The sequence below is a fragment of the Gadus morhua genome, chromosome 10, assembly GCF_902167405.1.
Source record: "Gadus morhua chromosome 10, gadMor3.0, whole genome shotgun sequence".
In the NCBI taxonomy this organism is placed as follows: Eukaryota; Metazoa; Chordata; class Actinopteri; order Gadiformes; family Gadidae; genus Gadus; species Gadus morhua.
Genome location: NC_044057.1, coordinates 4,871,447 through 4,886,050, shown reverse-complemented (window position 1 = coordinate 4,886,050; position 14,604 = coordinate 4,871,447). Strand labels below are relative to the sequence as shown.

The following is a 14,604-nucleotide window of genomic DNA, read 5'->3' as shown; positions in this document are numbered from 1 at the left end:
ATCTGCCATGCAATCCTTTGATGTATGGGCCTGTTCCTCGAGTTCCTGGCTAGCGTCAACGAAGGCAGAGGGTTACATGGCACGGCCGCCGACCCCTCCAAATGGCATCCAGGGGAGCTTCAATTGTAAAGATAACCATCTGGTAAACAAAGGCTTTTGGTTTATTGGGGGACACACCCCCTCCAGAACCCAACCAAAGTGAATAAGAACTAGGGATCGACCGATTATCGGCCGGGCCGATTATCTGCGCCGATATTCAGCATTTTGACGCATATCGGCATCTGCCTTTTTTTTTTTTTTCGACGCCCGATATGAGATCAATTTAAAACTGGGTTATTTTGGCTCTGACGCAGTCGCGCCTCTCTGTCTGCTGTCACTACGCTGTCTCCAGCATTGTCCCACCCACAGCACCATCTGATTGGTTACACACTCTGGTTACACGCAGAGCCACGACGGGTAACAGCCAATCAGCAGTGAAAGCTTTGCATGCACAGTGCTCACAAACACACGGCGGAGAGGAGAAAAGGGTCCGTCTGGTTTGATTTCGAGGTAAGTTAAGGCAGCAGACTCTCCCGAAATTGTAATAAACATCCCAATCCTCTACAACTAGTTGTATCATTACTGTGAGCCCATTAACGTTATATAAACATAAGCGGCAGCTCTGCTCGCTTGCAGTCCGTCCAGGCAAGCCCGTTAATCACTCGAAACAAAGTTGCAAATAATATCGATATGGAAGGAAATAGTCTGTGATAGTACAAGTATTTGTGTGAGTGAGAGAGTAAAAACCTAATCATCTCAATTCAGTCCAGTTTTATTGCAGGGAAGCACGATAAGCGCTGGTTATACTTGTACAACTGTGTAATGCGCTATTCAACTGCGTAACCATGGAGACGCCTCGAGCCCTAAGGTGAAGGGAAGGCTGATTAGCTTTTAGCGTAACGTTAGCCCAGCGGTCCGCTTTCTCCTTCTCTGGCTCTAGACGCTCAGCAGACTGTAGCGAAACTACAACTCACTACTACTAACGTTACTGTGAGGCCCACTACGTTAGCAGCAGCTGTCTGTTCCTATGATAAACACTGATTATTAAAGTGAAGATGCTGTAGGCTATTTAGTGTTTTTTAACAGTTTAATCACTTGAAACAAGGTTGCTGATAATATTGATAGGGAAATAGTCAGTGATAAAAGTAAGAATGTGTGTGTGTGTGTGTGTGTGTGTGTGTGTGTGTATGTGTATGTGTATGTGTGTGTGTGTGTGTGTGTGTGTGTGTGTGAGTAAAATTCAGTTAGTATTATTGCAGGGAAGCACGATGAGGGGATGGCTAGAGAATAGTGTGTGTGTGTGTGTGTGTGTGTGTGTGTGTGTGTGTGTGTGTGTGTGTGTGTGTGTGAGTAAAATTCAGTTAGTATTATTGCAGGGAAGCACGATGAGGGGATGGCTAGAGAATAGTGTGTGTGTGTGTGTGTGTGTGTGTGTGTGAAATTAAGAGCTTGACGAAGTGAGGACCTGTATTAGTGATTAAGAGTTTGTGTAATAATCACTGAATATACGCCATATGAAACTATTGATTGTTTGTTGAATAAGGCCTTTGGTCTGGGTTTGAGTCCTAGAATATTGTTTGTTGAATAAGGCCTTTGGTCTGGGTTTGAGTCCTAGAATATTGTTTGTTGAATAAGGCCTTTGGTCTGGGTTTGAGTCCTAGAATATTGTTGCCTTTGGTCTGGGTTTGAGTCCTAGAATATTGTTTGTTGAATAAGGCCTTTGGTCTGGGTTTGAGTCCTAGAATATTGTTTGTTGAATAAGGCCTTTGAGCTGGGATTGAGTCCTAGAATATTGTAATAGCATGTCATTCAAGTGATTTGTTCATCTTTGCTAGTTTGTCAATGTTGATACGTGTCCTGAATATAACTTAAGACGTCTGGTTTGCTCAGGGCTTTTGTTTTACGACTTGTTGGACAAGGAGTGAAACCGTACTTGTATTGAATTCACTGGTGAGGTTACATGAATCGCTAGAGTTTTTTTGTTTGTGCTATGTTGTTTTGATCCCCGCCGAGGAATCATCTGTATTGTTTTTTTAATCGAAGAGGGAAAAAGTGTGCCATCATCTGTTGTTGGCATACCGAGCTCCGTGGGAGGCGTCTATTTGTTTCTTTCTAAACAGCGATTGGTCGCTAGTTTTAGTTACTTTACAGATAGAAAAAGATAGAAAAAATGCCGAAAGGTAAAGGCAGGAAGAAGGCAGAGGAGGAGGAAGAGGATAGCAATCTGAACCAAAGGAACAAGATGTTTTTGAAGTGGAGGTTAGAGAGATTGATCTTTATTCAGTTAGCGAGACTCTGTAACAAAAAGAGAGATGAATTGGAAAAGACAACTGCTCTGAAAAAAATTAGAGAGCAAATCAAACTGCTTGCCGACGAAATTCGTTTGTTCAAGGATGAAGCGACTCGGAACAAAGAGCAGAGGAAGTTCACAGACCTACACACGACGCTAGTCGGAGAAGGACTGATAGCGGCCCGCCCCCTCGACTCAGGGCTCCCAAGGGGGGGTGACCAAGGAAAAGGAGGAGGAACCTTGGGAGTCTATGGTCGCATGTACCCCAAACTGCCATTGTGTGGCCCAGATGGGGAATACATCTTCCCTGGTGGTTTACAGGAGTCGAGACACAGTGATCCGGTCATCTGCAGTACCCCCCACGTGCCACGGAAGGGAAATCCATCTGCCCCACCTGACTATGCTAATCATGATGCGATCCAGATCCCACAACAACCCCCCGAGGTGAGGCCTGGAACAGTGACTAAGAATGAATCACGCATTGGAGGATTTGATGACAACAAACAACCACACTGCAGTGTGATGGGAGGCGCAGCAACACCACACATGAAGACCACAGATGAGAAGAAGGGAATAGCCAGGGAACGAGAAAGATTCCCCCAGTCCAACAGGGACAGAGGACGATTCCCCCAGCCAGTCAGACAGAAAGAACCTCGACCATGCCACAACTGTGGACAAATTGGACACTGGATAAGAGAATGTAAAGCCCCTCGAAAGATGTACCGTGACCGCTCCAACGAGAGAGTAGGGGAAGAAAACCGCTCAGACAAAATGAGGGAACGATTGAAGAAGTTACAGGCGAAGAGTGTTGAAGAACTCAGCCGCATATGCGATTCAGTGTCGGAAACCAACAATAACACCGACTTGGAATGACACTCGTTAGATTTGGCACGCAAACTAACTGATACGGGGTGAAGAGTAGGGAGTGTTTAAGTGTTAGTTATTTTCATTCCTTTATTTTCACAAGAGGTTAGTCTTCGAAAGATGCTAGGACTTTTGTCACTGCCTATCTAAGTTCATGTTGGTTCCTTCTTGACACAACTGCTCAGCTTTAGAACATTTTGTTTGTTTTGTTTTATTTTTGAACAAAGGTTCAATCATTCATTCATTCACACAAGGTTTATTGAGAACTATGATGACTGATTACTGATATAACCATTTTTGAATCAAGCGATTTATTTTTGTATGATCATTTTTCATTGTTTATCGAATCATTAAGACAATTACAAACATAGTTGATCATCATTAATGTTGGAGGCTGTGACAATGCCTCCCCCATGACTGATACTGCACTTTTTCTTTGTTTCATGTTTCATCGTACCTGGGAGATCCAGGAGACACGGACACTTGTTGAGTCCTTGGGAGGAGTCCTTGAACTGAACTGTGTCTGTGTTTGTCCTGACGCCCTACTACGAACTTTCATCCTCATCCCCCATCACACCTGCGGTGGCCATCAACTGGAAAATAACTCTGTTGCAACTGCTACTCAAAACCAACTGAGTCATGCAGTATTGTCTGTGATGTTGTTCTGCCAAGCAGAGGGAAGTGTCTCGACAGTTGACTTTCTTGATTCTTTAAAAATGTTTTAATCATGAGTAACCTAATGAGTTTGTTATTTTCTTTATTATAGTGGCCTACACCTGGTTTACTTGTGTATGATTTGAATTTACTTGTCCTATTGCCTTTTATGCTTTCTTTCATTGATTTAGTTAATTATTAATGGGTCACCAGAAAATACACTGAATTCTCTTTTTGTGGGTGATCTTTAAACTATGTTTAGTATGATCAAGAGGGAGGAATGTAGAATGTTGGTGTATTTTAGTGTCTCTCTGTTGTTCACATTTCTAGTCTAGGAACAGGCCAGGGCCTCTCATACTGATACAAGGTGTTATCCTTAACATTCTGCCATTGTTATGTCTCAACAAGGTTGAACCGACCTGGTCCTCCGGGACATAGCCAGGGCCAAATACCTTATCAAGGCTGAGAGTGCGTCTGTTCACGTGTTATTCATGTTTCCCCTTTTTGTATAATACTCGCCCCAACCCTTTGGTTCGACGAGTAGAGGGTTTCGACAGCCGAGGAACAAGTCATCGACCACCGGGTCCACTATAGATTATTCAACCTAAGTCTGTATCTCGCTGTACATCCTGGAATAAACCATCTATTCAACCCTCTAATCCAACCTGTCAAGCTGCTTTGATTTCGACTTCAAGAATTACTACTACGACTGAAAATACACAACGCAGAGTCTGTCCGAACAGTTTAGAAATAAGCTGAAATCTAACAGTGTGTGTGTGTGTGTGTGTGTGTGTGTGTGTGTGTGTGTGTGTGTGTGTGTGTGTGTGTGTGTGTGTGTGTGTGTGTGTGTGTGTGTGTGTGTGTGTGTGTGTGAGTAAAATTCAGTTAGTATTATTGCAGGGAAGCACGATAAGGGGATGGCTAGAGAATAGTGTGTGTGTGTGTGTGTGTGTGTGTGTGTGTGTGTGTGTGTGTGTGTGTGTGTGTGTGTGTGTGTGTGTGTGTGTGTGTGTGTGAGTAAAATTCAGTTTGTATTATTGCAGGGAAGCACGATGAGGGGATGGCTAGAGAATAGTGTGTGTGTGTGTGTGTGTGTGTGTGTGTGTGTGTGTGTGTGTGTGTGTGTGTGTGTGTGTGTGTGTGTGTGTGTGTGTGTGTGTGTGTGTGTGTGTGTGTGTGTGTGTGTGCAAAGCACTGAAAATTGTCGGGCAATAATGGCTGTTTAACTACCATGTTATTTTACTTTACCTTTTTCTGTGTTGATTGAGAGATCCCAAGCAGCAGAAAATGACATATTGTGAGATATAATATGTGTCCTGAAGCTGTCTTTGAAAGTATTTTGTGGAGAGGAGCAGGATATTGCTGTTCAAGACTTGATACATAATGTAACTGCATTATGAAGCCTACATGAACTGCATGGTGTTCAGGGATGAATAGTCTCTCCTATTGCTATTGTACTATTTTTTCAGCTATAGTTACATTAATCGTCAATTATGTAGCAGCCTAGTTTTGAATGACAGGGTCCCTGCTATCACATGTTGTTAAAATATAACATTTACATAATAAAGTCAACTACAGGAGGCTTCCCAAATGCTGTAGTAAATTAAGCATGATGAGCTGAGCATATGTCAGCATGTGGCCCCACTTTTAACCTTCTCTCGTTTTTTCAAACCCTTATTGTAGATGGATAGACTTAAGTCTAAAAGTGCAGTTTGGAAGTATTACACTCAACCAACACCAGGGAAGGCAGTCTGTAATGCATGCAATGAAGGTGTCAGTATGGGAGCAACAACGGGGAAAAACAAAAATACCTCAAACCTGTGGTCCCATCTTAGGATTCATCACCCGGAGTTGTATGAAACAGCACAGAAGAAACGGGAATCTGAATCTCATCAGGATGAGGCAACTTCATCTCAGCCAACAATAGAGGACATGTTTCAGAAACAAAGAAAGTGGGCAAACTCAGAAAACAGGTCGAAACGAATGGACAAACTAGTCATAGAAATGATAGTCACTGACAACCAGCCGTTCACGGTGGTGTCTGATGTTGGCTTTAAGCGCCTCATGGCTGCAGCAGAGCCACGATATGCACTGAAAAGTGAGAAGTATTCCCGAACTGAGAAGCTGCAAGAAGTTTACCACAAGATTGTGGACAAGATCAAAGTCCTGATTCAACCAGAGAATGCTGGCTACTCTCTCGCCTTCACCACAGACTGCTGGTCTGGTGTGACAAGAGTCTCTCATGAGCCTGACATGCCATTTCATCAACGCTGAATGGACAAGAAAGCAGGTCATCTTAAATACAAGAGCGATGCATGGGTCCCACACTGGGGAATACCTGAAAGAGACATTCCTCAATATGCTTGAGGACTGGAAGATAAGCAAAGACCGTGTAGTACTAGTGCTTCGAGACAGCGGAGCAAATATTGTGAAGGGAATGAGGCTCGCTGAACTCCCAAACCTCAGCTGTACGGCGCACACCTTGCAACTTGTGGTGAATGACGGTCTGGCAAGTCAAAGAGCCGTCACAGATGTCATTGCAATACTTAAGAAGTGTGCCACACATTTCCGCCACTCCATTCTGGCCAAACAGCGTTTGCGAGACATTCAGAGGGAACTTGGCCTGCCAGAGCACAACACAAACCAGGCTGTTCCAACTAGGTGGAACTCAACGCTCCACATGCTGCAAAGAATGCTGCAGCAAAAGCGTGCGCTTACCATCTACTGTGGTGAACACGAAGGATTTACAGGTCCCACTGCTCTCCAGTGGGACCTTGTGTCCAATTTAATTGAATCTCTTCTCCCAATAGAGGAAGTGACACTTCAGGTGAGCCAGAGCAACTCATCAGCATCCTGCATCATTCCATGCCTGACTGTACTGAAGATGCTTCTTCAAGATGATGAGAGGCCCTCCACAAAAGGCATCAGAACCCTCAGGCAAGCCATGAGGGAGAGCCTCGACAAGCGTTTCTCAAAAGTAGAAGACACAAAAACTGTGGTGCTGCCCTGTCTCTTAGATCCTCGTTATAAGAGTCATGCATTCTCCTCTGACATGACATTGAGCAAGGCCAAAGGATGGTTGAAAGAGGAAGAGGACGCTGCCACACAACAGACCACTCGAGAGGTGCATGCTGCCACAGAAGGAGCCAGTATGGAGGAGCAGGCAGCCACAGAAGGAGCCAGTATGGAGGAGCAGGCAGCTGCATATGGGACCCACGAGAATGACGGAAACACCCACAAAAGGCAACGGAGAGAACACACATCCTTCAACAGCCGTGTTGATGAGATGTTCAGTTCTCTGCTGGCACCTCACACTGGTGATCTCCTGGCCAGTAGCTGCGTTGTGGATGAGCTACATCTGTACCTTAAGGAGCCAGTGATCGACAGGCGTAAAGGGGACCTACTTCAGTGGTGGAGACAGAACGAAGGGCGCTTCAAGCTACTTGCAAAACAAGCAAAAAAGTTTCTTTGTGCACCACCCTCATCAGTCCCAAGTGAGCACGTCTTCAGTGAAGTCTCGATTTTAGATTCACATTTCTGTGAGTTCTGTTTTATTTACTTTAAACTTCAGGGAACTATTTATTTATTTAAATGTTCAGTCAACTTCATTAGAACACCCTGCACTTTTTGTTTTTGTTTGAACTTAAAAGAAACCCAGAACCCCCTCCGTTAATCACATCACTCCTGTCCTTCAGCAGCTTCACTGGCTCCCAGTCAAAGCACGCATCCATTTCAAGATTCTGCACCTCACCTTCAAGGCCCTCCACAACCTCGCCCCTCCATACATTTGTGAACTCCTGCACGCCAACACACCCACCCGCACTCTCTGGTCCTCCTCTTCCATTCAACTCACTGTACCACCCGCCCGCCTGGTCACCATGGGGTCCAGGGCATTCAGCCGATCTGCCCCCCAACTCTGGAACACCCTCCCACCTGACATCCGTAACTCTGACACTCTCTCCACTTTTAAGTCCCGTCTAAAAACACATCTTTTTAAACTGACATTTTCAATCTAATTCATTGTCTCCCACCCATTTCACCCCACTTGTGTAAATTGTTTCAATGTATCTTGTTCTTGTGTTTTTTATGATTGTTGATTTTTTTTTTTTTTTAAACACTGCCCTGTAAGGTGTCTTTGAGTGCTATGAAAGGCGCCCTAAAATAAAATGTATTATTATTATTATTATATTATGACAATCCTATTAAAAAAGGCACACATTAATGATTAAGGTGAAAGATTGCACAAAAAACAATGATGCACTCTGTATGGGAAGCTCCTTCCAACTGGAATTTAAATTGCTGTCTTCCTGCAATGTGTGTTACCATGTGCTGAATATATCCTACCAAAACCATCCCACAACTTCGAGGAAAGGTCCATGCAGTTTTACAATCTACAACCCTAAACCTTTTTTTTTTGCCTTTTTCTTACATAGTTTTATATTTAATTTGTCCCAAGGGGATATCTTCCTAGACATAAAGGCTACCACATGAAAATACATGCATTATTGTTAATGAACAAATATCACTTTGATGTCAATTTATTTGTGATTTCAACGTAACTGATATGTTACCAAGCCAAGGTGAGATTCCATAAGGTAATATACACTTCATCACAGAATGAGACCATTTATCATGTGGATGCAAGGTCATATTTTCCGAGGTTGCATCAATATAAAAACAGGGTTCCTGCCAGACAGCGTTAAACTGGCAAATGCACCATCACGTAACATTTAGATGGTACTGTCAAGGTGAAGACATTTCATTTCTAAAACGGCCTAATTTGTTAAAAATGCTTCAAGAAGCAGAACTACAACAGCACTTTTGGATCCACCCTTGGTCTGAGTCAGACTCTTCGTTAGGGGGCCACCAAATTAAAAAGTTTTCAGCTGGTTTAAACTTGTGTTTGTGTTATCGCCACCAGTAGAAATCTTCTTGAGCCCCGTCATTAGAATAGAGCTCGGACTGTTTTATATGGACTGTTTTTTATGGTCCATATTGAGATATGGACTGTTTTGAAACCAGCTTGGAAGACAGAGACCCAGAATGGTGTAAATTCCTCACGTCTTCAAAAGGAAAGCTGATACAGTGTCAGGGTTGTGGTCTTATTTATGTTTGTCCTTTTATAAAGCCTGGTGACTTCCCTGGGACTTAAGTCTATCCACACAACAGTCAGAACTAGGGATGGGCAAAAAATGATTATTTTCCGGGAACTAGTTCTTTCAGTTCAGTTCACTATAACGATTCGTTTGTTTGATTCGTTCGTTTTGATTTGTTCGTTACGTCAGATTACGTCATTTGTTGTCTATAAATAATAATAAAAAATACGAACTGCAGTTTAATTTCTTTTTTTGTTCTTAAATTGACGTAGAATGGAGCAAAGACTCCTGGGATTGGGAAATGCGTTAATCCAATAAACAGATGGAGGTCAAGTCTATTTTCGAAAAAATGTAGGGGGATATATGAGTGGCCCCACGTCGAATGGTATGACCCAAGATACGTCAGACAGAGAAAGCGCGCATATTCGACGGTACCGCCTTGTCATTTGTTTACCCAGGTGCCATTGCAACACCATTGCTACCTGTCATTGGCTGAATCTTTGAAAACGTTGTAGACTCAATCAATATAAGTCTCGGGGAGACGAAACTCTGTTTGTTTGTATATTTTATTTACGTGACCATATTATTGGTTTATGTTAAAAAAAAAGAATCAAAGAACCAGTTCTTCTTGTTTTGGGGAACCAGTTCTTGTCGTTCACGTTCGGGATTCGTTCGTTGCAACGAATCGGTCGCGACCGACTCATCCCTAGTCAGAACACAATCATCAGTTGTTATGTTGTTATTATTGTCTGGGAACTTATCCCTTGTTTTATTTATTTTATGCCCCTTTTTCCTCAATATTGTAGTCGTGTGTGTTTGTCCTCCATGTTTTTGGTCCATGTGTTGTTTCCCCCTTTCCATTTAATCAATCAATTGACACGGCCACTTTCAACTTCTGTTATTATGTTTGTTTTTGACAAGGAACAACAAGGTGAATCTGAGTTAATTGAGCCTGTAAACTGTTATCTTTGGGTTTACCTGTTGGTGTGCAGGGTCGACGTGCAACTTAAGAGGCTTGGGGCTTTCCGTGTCAAATAAGGGAAGAGAGACGATCGCCAGACTCACGAAACCCAAGATCACGACAGGAAGCAACACCCGCCTAGCAAGCAGGAAAAGATATCCGTACACACACACACACACACACACACACACACACACACACACACACACACACACACACACACACACACACACACACACACACACACACACACACACACACACACACACACACACTTTAAGCAAACTTAAGTACCGGTACTTCGTTCATTTGTGAAACTAGCAGTTTTATGAAACATTTCGTCCACACCATTCCAATTACACAACATGTTAATCCCATTACCCCTACAATCCTTAGGAAAAGCAAATCTAGCGCACACACACACACGTCTCTCTTGACACCACTCTGAGACAGCGCATCAGATGTCTTTATATGTCTCTGTCTGCCACCAAACACATGGGTGCACACAAAAAAGCCCCAACACACCGACACACACCGACACAGAGAAAGAGAGAGATGGAGAGAGACAGACAGAGAGATTCTAGCATTATCTTGTCTAACTGTATACACTAGGATTGCAACCTATAACTTCTTATTTCAATGGTTTATTGATCAATCGATTACTTGATTGCTTTTTATAATACAATAAAATTGCAAATTCTTTTTATAAGTTGTTTAAATTAAAATTTAAATTAAACTTTTACAACCCTCAACAGACAACTTTTAATAGGGTCAGTCCAAATTAACTTGGAAGTACAGTTGTTCATCTATTGTGTTTTACATTATATTAGGTTTACGTTGTAAAGCACCATGAAGAACAGGGAGAAAAGAGCGGCAGGTGGTAACCCTGGTCATGTACGATAATCGGGTGAACAATGCCAAAACATTGTGAGATCAAATATCACCTATTCTGATGTTAAATTTAACTAATTCTGATCTAATCCTATTCCAAAACTTCTAAAGCACTGTTTGCAAATTGAATTTATTTAACAATGTCTACGATCTAACCACCATGAAAGCTCCTCATCTTTTTACAGGGAATAATGGACAGTGCTGATTAAAAATAAATAAAGATCCTCTCACCAAACTGCATTCTCGTTTGGAACGGCGTAGCACCTTCTGTTCATAATCAATCTTCCTTCTAAGTTTGCAGTAAAAACCAGAAACTGTCCAGAGCATTAAGAGCTTTAAGAGCATTGCCAGCATCAGCCTTTCTGAAGCCCTGATGGCTCGGACACACAGCGATAAAGATCATGTTTCTCATGCAGGATTGAGTTCCTCGTGGCACGCAGCCCTCACGAGCCACGGAGCCTCGTTATCAAGATAAGATGACAACTTTATCCATCCCCCGGACGGTATATTTCTTTATTACAGCAGCCCAGCAGCAGTTGATAACTCAGAATTGTATGCAACACAATCAAGATACAAAGCACTAATGAAAACTAAAATAGACGCTAAAGTAAATGCTAAAGTAAAGACAAACAGAACAAACAGGGCAAACAAAACAGACAGTATAAACAATATCAATTACAGAGTGGCATAGTACTTCACATTATATTAAAGTGCATAAACGCAAATATAAATAAATAAATAAATATATATATATATATTATATAAGCATACATAAACCACACACATACTCATACTCCACACAGAACGGTGCGGTAAACCACACCGCTCAACCATAGCTTCACGTCTGTGAGTCAAGTTCCCCACAGTCCCAGACCAACCCCTGCCTTGGAGTCCTGCTGCCGTAGTCTTACCTGTAGGAGCCCAGGCGCTTGGGCCACCTCATTGCGACCCAGTTTCAGCAGAACATCGAGGCAGCCCTCCCTCTGAGCCATGGAAGCAGAGGATCCCAGAGGAGGAAGAGGATCGCAGAAGAGGAAGAAGAGGATCACAGAGGAAGAGGATCAAAGAAGAAGAAGAAGAAGAGGATCACAACAAGTGGTATCGTGTTAAACGCAAAACAAGGGTTCTAGTTACAGCCAAGATTAGAGATAACACCATACTGAGAAAGCTGTCAACCTACGTAACAAAGCCCTGAGAGGAAGAACGGACACTGTAAATACAGGAGTACCCATCTCTACAGGTTAACTTGAGAGGAGGACCTATCTCTAGGTTAACTATTTGGAAAGTACAGGAGGACCTATCTCTACAGGTTAACTTGAGAGGAGGACCTATCTCTAGAGGTTAACTATCTGGACAAGACAGGAGGACCGATCCCTACAGGTTAACTATCTGGTAAAGACATTTGAAGACATTTAACCGCTCAGTTCTCTGAGGATCTCAGACCGTTTGTCCCTACCATGCTTCCACACTCTTGGTTGATTCCATTTATTTTGTATTATTTTGAGCTAGATTGTAACATGTGGTGTGAATATGTTGACAATGGTCGCTTTATCCTTCAGTAGCTGCCTCAGTTCGGATTAGATTAGCCGCAAAACTCTGTAATTTGTCGTACCCACCCGTTAATATTGATATCATTATATATTATATCAATATATATTATTGTTAAATCATAAATAACATCAGTTTATACCTTATATAAAAGGATGAGGTTTATAACCAGTTATATATAAATACACACCTTAAATAAAGGATAAGGTTTTAAACCAGTTATATCTATATCTATATAGATATATAACCAGTTCTATAAAGAGGTTTCTTACATGCTCTGTATTAACCTTTAAAGGCGTTGCCGTTAGACCAACCGCACTCCGCGTTAAAGAGTAGTTATTAGCGGGGTTTCACCTGCAGCCCGATAAAAACGTGTTAATAACCCCAAAACCCGTCATGAATCATGCAACCCGCTTTAAACGTATTAATAACCCAACACCCGTCATGAATACGAAGATACAACAGCCTGTAGAAGATGACAGGATGATCCTTACCAGTGTGATCTTAACGTTGCAGGTCTCCTCGACGACCCACCACATCTGATCCTTTGAGCGATCCTCAACTGCTCCGTTTGGTATGCGGCCGCCTATTGGCCGCGTACCAGACGTTACCGCCCCGCTTCCGTTACTCTGCTGCCACAATAAAAGCCCTCTTCATTTCTATTTTTCTTTAAGAATTATTTTCATTTGCATGCTTTATGAGAAAGATGGACAGGAATGTATGGGAGATAGAGGGGAGGACATGCAGCATAGAACCGCCGACATGAATGGAAGCCAGGTCGCTGCGATAAGTACTGTGCCTTAATGGTACGGCCCATCTCCCTTTCTATTTGCATTGATCATTGGGAAGGTCTTTGCATGATCACAATAAAACATTCTGCCAGGACAGCATTTCTCCCAGAGCCAAGACCGTTTGGGCCGCAGGTCACAGAGATAAGGGCGTAAACAAAATAAACAAACAAGATACGCTTGAATAAAAATGTTTATTTTGACGGTTGAAATATGTTCACATGCACATATTTGTGAAGTTAAAACCTTGTGGTGCAAAATTTCCCGGACAACATCCCATCAGCTGTGTCGCTAAGTCAATCGTAAATCAATCAAATAAACACAACTACTTAGATATACACAAAGGAAAAGTTAAGCACACACAGTTTTAGCAAACAGGACATACACACTTCTGCATTTGCATAACTGTGCAAGTTCATGGTTTCAGAGTTCTTTCACTTTGGACAAACGCAGGCGGGCAGGGGCGTTTGAGGAGCTGTGCTGCAGGGGGGTTCTATGGGGCTGCGGCCTCTCTCACTGCAGGGGCTGCTTCAGCTCAAACAGCCCCGTTCCTCCCCTCACCACCTTGCCAGTGATCAGACAAGCGGAGGGCGACTGCAGCTCGTCGTGAGCACCTTGTCCAGAGGGAGAGAAACGGTGGGTCAGTGGGAGTGATAAGATAAGCCTACTGTCTCTCTAAGGACACATCTGTCTTGGGCATTCGAGAGAACAAAGGTGACGCAGCCTCATCAGCACAATGTGCACGTACATCAACCTACTGTTAACATTTAGTGATGCATACAGATCAATATATACAACAAAATGTTGCATGATGCCCTACACCAAAAAAAAAATACACCTGCCACTCTCAGAATGGTCCCTGAGAATCTAATCAATACACACATATGTTAACCGGAAGAAAGGATGTTGACAACATCTATGGGGCTGCTGTGACCACAGGCCCCCGACCGTTGTAGGAAACTTTGTGAAACTCTGATCTGATGAGGACCAATGAGGTCTGACTGAAACGTTTTTCTGTACCGTTAAAAGTTTTGAAAAAAATAAATAAAAAAAACACCTGTAAAATTACCCTTAAATGCAAATAACAAAATATTTCTGCTTAAAAGGGATCTTTTGTTATTATACACGTTTTTAAAAGTTGGGTTTTCTTGCGTAACTACAATTATGGAAATGAGACGCAATTATTTAACCAATAACCAGTACGCTTTAGAGTAGCACAGGGATCTAAACCTTGGCTGATCCATCAAGGACATCCCCCTTAGCTAACGTGGAAAATTCAGTGTTGATAACTCAAATGACGTCACAGGGTCAATCTCTAAATGACCACTTTTGGCAGGTGCTCACCGAGCTGGGTTGGTCCCAATTAGAGACTATATATAGCTGCAGAGCTCACACAGGAAAAGTACCGATTTGCCCACATTTTCCTTCAACCATCCCCAATTTCCTCACATCACGTCGTCATGAATCAACCTT

The 14,604-nt window shown here is 42.7% G+C and overlaps 2 protein-coding genes across 6 annotated transcripts in view; both read right to left on the bottom strand.

The window, feature by feature from the left end:
• The window catches only part of st3gal5 (ST3 beta-galactoside alpha-2,3-sialyltransferase 5), a 39,068-nt gene extending 26,076 nt beyond the window's left edge, over nucleotides 1–12,992 (bottom strand). For 3 of the 5 annotated variants that reach the window (XM_030369026.1, XM_030369028.1, XM_030369029.1), the window contains exons 1-3: nucleotides 12,838–12,990; nucleotides 11,707–11,778; nucleotides 9,922–10,042 (exon numbers count right to left, since the gene is read on the bottom strand). In XM_030369026.1, the coding sequence (XP_030224886.1) occupies nucleotides 9,922–10,042; nucleotides 11,707–11,738 (153 nt within the window). In that variant the 5' untranslated portion in view covers nucleotides 11,739–11,778; nucleotides 12,838–12,990. Of the gene's footprint in view, nucleotides 1–9,921; nucleotides 10,043–11,706; nucleotides 11,779–12,837 lie in introns of all 5 variants that reach the window. The other 2 variants (XM_030369030.1, XM_030369027.1) reach the window with 2 other exon arrangements.
• A 314-nt stretch (nucleotides 12,993–13,306) lies between these two features.
• Nucleotides 13,307–14,604, bottom strand: part of polr1a (RNA polymerase I subunit A) — a 36,700-nt gene continuing 35,402 nt past the window's right edge. The window contains exon 37 of the mRNA XM_030368120.1: nucleotides 13,307–13,745. Within this exon, the coding sequence (XP_030223980.1) occupies nucleotides 13,645–13,745 (101 nt within the window). The 3' untranslated portion in view covers nucleotides 13,307–13,644. The remainder of the gene's footprint in view (nucleotides 13,746–14,604) is intronic.